This window comes from Aotus nancymaae, unplaced genomic scaffold, assembly GCF_030222135.1.
Source record: "Aotus nancymaae isolate 86718 unplaced genomic scaffold, 86718_ANA_hifiasm-v0.15.2.pri h1tg000011l, whole genome shotgun sequence".
In the NCBI taxonomy this organism is placed as follows: Eukaryota; Metazoa; Chordata; class Mammalia; order Primates; family Aotidae; genus Aotus; species Aotus nancymaae.
The window spans coordinates 31,702,987-31,707,050 of record NW_026988422.1 but is presented as its reverse complement, the minus strand read 5'-3'; the positions used below and the strand labels follow the sequence as shown (position 1 = coordinate 31,707,050).

The window sequence follows — 4,064 nt, the reverse complement described above, 5'->3', positions numbered from 1 at the left end:
AAGTCAGAGACTTGTCCAGTACAACCTCCTCACTGCTCCTAGCTCCCGACAGCTCTTGGCTTCTGTCCGCCCTGCTCAGGGTCCTGCAGCGTTGCCACTGCTCAGCCATGCTCCTGCTGCTCGTCCCAGTGCTCGCGGTGATTTTTGTCCTGGGTGAGTAGCATTCCATTCCTTTTCCTCCTTTTGTAAATGTGACTATGTTGTAATTGCCTCTAAATAGAGACATCTTTTCTTAGAGAAGTCTGTGCTGCTTTTACTCACACAGCATTGGTGTTGCAGGAGGAACCAGAGCCCAGTCTGTGACCCAGCTTGACGGCCAGGTCGCTGTTTCTGAAGAAGCCCCTGTGCTGCTGAAGTGCAACTACTCGTCGTCTGTTTCAGCGGTGTATCTCTTCTGGTATGTGCAATACCCCAACCAAGGACTCCAGTTTCTTCTGAAGTATGTATCAGGACCCACCCTGGTTAAAGGCATCAAAGGTTTTGAGGCTGAAATTAAGAAGAGTGAAAGCTCTTTCCACCTGAAGAAATCCTCAGCCCAAGTGAGCGACGCAGCTGAGTACTTCTGTGCTGTGAGTGACACAGTGCCTGAGACTGCAGGGGAGCTGAACACAAACCCCCTGAGATGCTGAGACTTTCTGTGACTTGAGAACTCAACCTTGAAGTCTGTTTTATAATATTAAATAGCCATTCCAAGTTTCTGATGCTTACTGATATATGCTATATTTTTTTCCATCTGTTTATTTTTAAACTATGACTTTAAATTTAAAGTGTGTTTTCTTTAGGTAGCTTAATATAGGGTCTTCCTTTCTATCCACTACGTCAATCTCTGGTTTTGCAATGGGAAGTTTAGATAATTGCAATTTAATATGTATTGATGAAATTTAATTTTAGTATACTATGTTATTATTGTGTTTCTGTTTCACCCTTATTTATTTTTTGTTCTTTTTTTTAACTGACTTTTTTGGGATTATTTGAATATTTTAAACACTATGTTATCTATGGACTTCTTTGGTTATATTTCCATATTTTTTCAGTGGTTGCTCTGGAGATTATAATACATATGACTAACTATCCAGAGTCTTCTGTGATATTGTACCTCTTTATGTAAAATGCAGAAATTTTTGCACAATATGTCTCTTTATCCATCAACACTGAAGTTTGTTGTAGTAGTTCATGTATATTAAAGCTACATATATTGGAAACCTCACCATATAGCGGTACAATTTTTGTTTTAAATAATTGTATGGACTGTATAAAACTTACAGGAATAATAATAAATATGTCATGTTTAACATCTGTTTACCAACTCTGGAATCCTTGCTTTGTTTCTAAAGTAAGTTTTCCTCTGACACCAGGAGATGTGTTTGAAATGATGTCGTTCCCTTCAAACTTGAAAAACTCCCTTTAATATTTTTTTCTAGAGGAGGAGTGCTGGTAATTGTATTTTTTAGTCATATGTTATCTGAAGAGGTCTTTATTCTTAATTTGCCCTTTATTTGTGGAAGATATTTTTACTGGATTTGTAATTCTGTGCCAACCATCCCTCCTCCTCTCATCGTCTGTTGGTCTCCAGGTTTTCTGGTTAGAAATCTATGGTTATTCAAGTAATTGTCCCCAAATGATATTAATATGTTGTTTTTCTCTAGCTGCTTCATAGATACGCTATTTGTACACACACGTACATGCAGGTAAAATCATATCGATTTTTGTTGTCCTCAATTTAATTTCGATGTTTACATGTGGTTCCCTTTCATTTTATCCTGTTTGGGACTTGAATTCATAAGTTTGTCTTTCTTTGAATTTAGTATGCTTTCTGGTCCAATCTCTTTCTCTTCTCCTTCAAGGACTCCAATTAGTTACAGCTTAGAATTTAGAACATTGTCCCACTAGGTCTCTTTGGCTCTATTTTTTTTCTTTCATTTTTTTTTTCTTGATTTTAAGGTCTGCCTCTACTCACTAGATGCTTGTAGATTACATACCCCAAGTTGTGACAACCAAATTCGTATCCAGATTTGTCAAGTGTCTCCTGAGGGAAGCAAAGTCAAAATTAATTAGGTTAGATAATCTATACTGATCTGTTTTCAAGTTTGTTATTCTTTTCTCTATCATCTTCATTTTGCTATTGAGCCCTTACTGTGAGATTTTCATTTTGGGTATTATATTTTTCACTTCCAAAATTTCCATTTTTAAACTTTGTGGTATATAATCAAAAGAGCTACTTTAACATCTTTTTCTATTACTTCTAGCATTTTAGTCATCTTGACCTTTCATCTGTTGATCTTTTACTTAAATATTAACCCACTTTTCTGATCCTTTGTATGTCCAATCATTTTGAAATGCATCTTAAACATTTTAAATATTATGTGTGTAGACTCTGTTTTCTTCTTCTTCTCCTTCTCATTCTTCTTTAAAAAGCATTCCTCTGAAGAATTTTGATGTTTTTGCTTTAGCAGGAAATCAAACTAGTTTGGTTCATAATGTAAGTTTTCTCTCCCCTTTTGTGGACTTTGGTAGCTCAAAATTTCATTTCAGTTCTCTAATCATTTGCAATGTTGGTTTGGGTTTATACGTGTCACATGTAGTTCAGGGATTAGCGTGAAACCTGTTTGGGTGGCTCAAATCTCAGGTCAGCCCTGAACTCTCTGCTACATTGGTTTTAGTTTGTCCTGCATCGGTGCCACTCAAGAGGTAGTCTGAGATGGAAATGATGATTCAAATATCAGTTAAATAACCTAAACTTTGTTGATCTGGTTTGAGTCAGTCCCAGGGACATGGAGCTTTGGGATTAGCCTGAGACTTGAGCTGTTTTCCATCTCTTCCCTAGGGTCTCCCTTTTCTAGCCTGGCCCACAGAGGCAGAAAGATTGTGCCTCTTTCAGAGTTTTGGTCTCCTATAACATTGTTATTGCTACCCTGCCATACACCAGAGGACTTTCTAAGTGCAAAGCCAAGAGAGAAAAAAAAATGAAATTCACATTTGCACAAGTTGCTTCTCTAACGTTTGACTCCCCTACACATTTTACTTGCTTTGAGTAATTTCAGAGTCCACAGATAGTTATATTTTTCGTGTTTTATTCAGTTTTCACTTGTAACCAATGGGAGAGATGGGCTGTAGGTGTCCTAAAGCTATCTCCTATTCTACTATGTTTCTGATAAACTCTGGTTCTGCACCTGGCCTCCAGAGGGCGATGCTGCACAAACTGGAGCTCTTGTTTCTGTTGAAGATCAATCCACTGCTCGGTTCCTCCTCCCTGCAGCTGGTTCCAGACAGAGACAAGTGACAAGAATTAGAGGTTTAAAAGCAAAGAGATTCATCTCAGCAGTTTTTGCAGTTTTATATAAGCGAGGAGCGTGTACAGCAAACCTTCCCCACACTTCTTGGTCTTGGTCTCTTCAGCCACTTTCCTTCCTGTTCTTGGGAGATCTTGCAGAAAAGAGCCTGCAGTGTTTCTCTTGCTCAGCCATGCTCCTGGTGCTCATCCCACTGCTGGGGATACATTTTGCCTTGAGTGAGTAAAATTTCTTTATGGTCTCTAGTTCCACGGGTTGTGACTAGAAATGCTTACTTTTTATACTGAGGCTGCACTGCTTTCATTGATAGTACACTGTTTTCCAGGAGATGCCAGAGCCCAGTCAGTGACCCAGCCTGACATCCACATCTCTATCTCTGAAGGAGCCTCACTGGAGTTGAGATGCAACTATTCCTATGGGGCAACAGCCTATTTATTTTGGTATGTCCAGTCCCCCGGCCAAGGCCTCCAGCTGCTCCTCAGGTACTTTTCAGGAGACACTCTGGTTCAAGGCATTAAAGGCTTTGAGGCTGAATTTAAGAGGAGTCAATCTTCCTTCAACCTGAGGAAACCTTCTGTGCATTGGAGTGATGCTGCTGAGTACTTCTGTGCTGTGAGTGCCACAGTGCCTGGGTCTGCAGGGGGAGCTAAGCACAAACTGTCTATGCTAGAGGAGTTTTCAAAGACTCAATATCTCTTTCTGTGGCATTTTCAAAGATCTCTTTTTTTATGATGGTGGGTGAGGCAAAGAGGGCTGAGCCGACTCAGGCATTTC

At 39.5% G+C, this 4,064-nt stretch overlaps 1 gene segment (V, D, J or C); it reads left to right on the top strand.

Moving 5' to 3' along the window:
* Nucleotides 1-1,331, top strand: LOC135274232 (T cell receptor alpha variable 8-6-like). The segment is given in 2 exon segments: nucleotides 1-153; nucleotides 280-1,331. Coding segments are annotated over 2 exon segments (396 nt in total).
* Nucleotides 1,332-4,064: the final 2,733 nt, after the last annotated feature.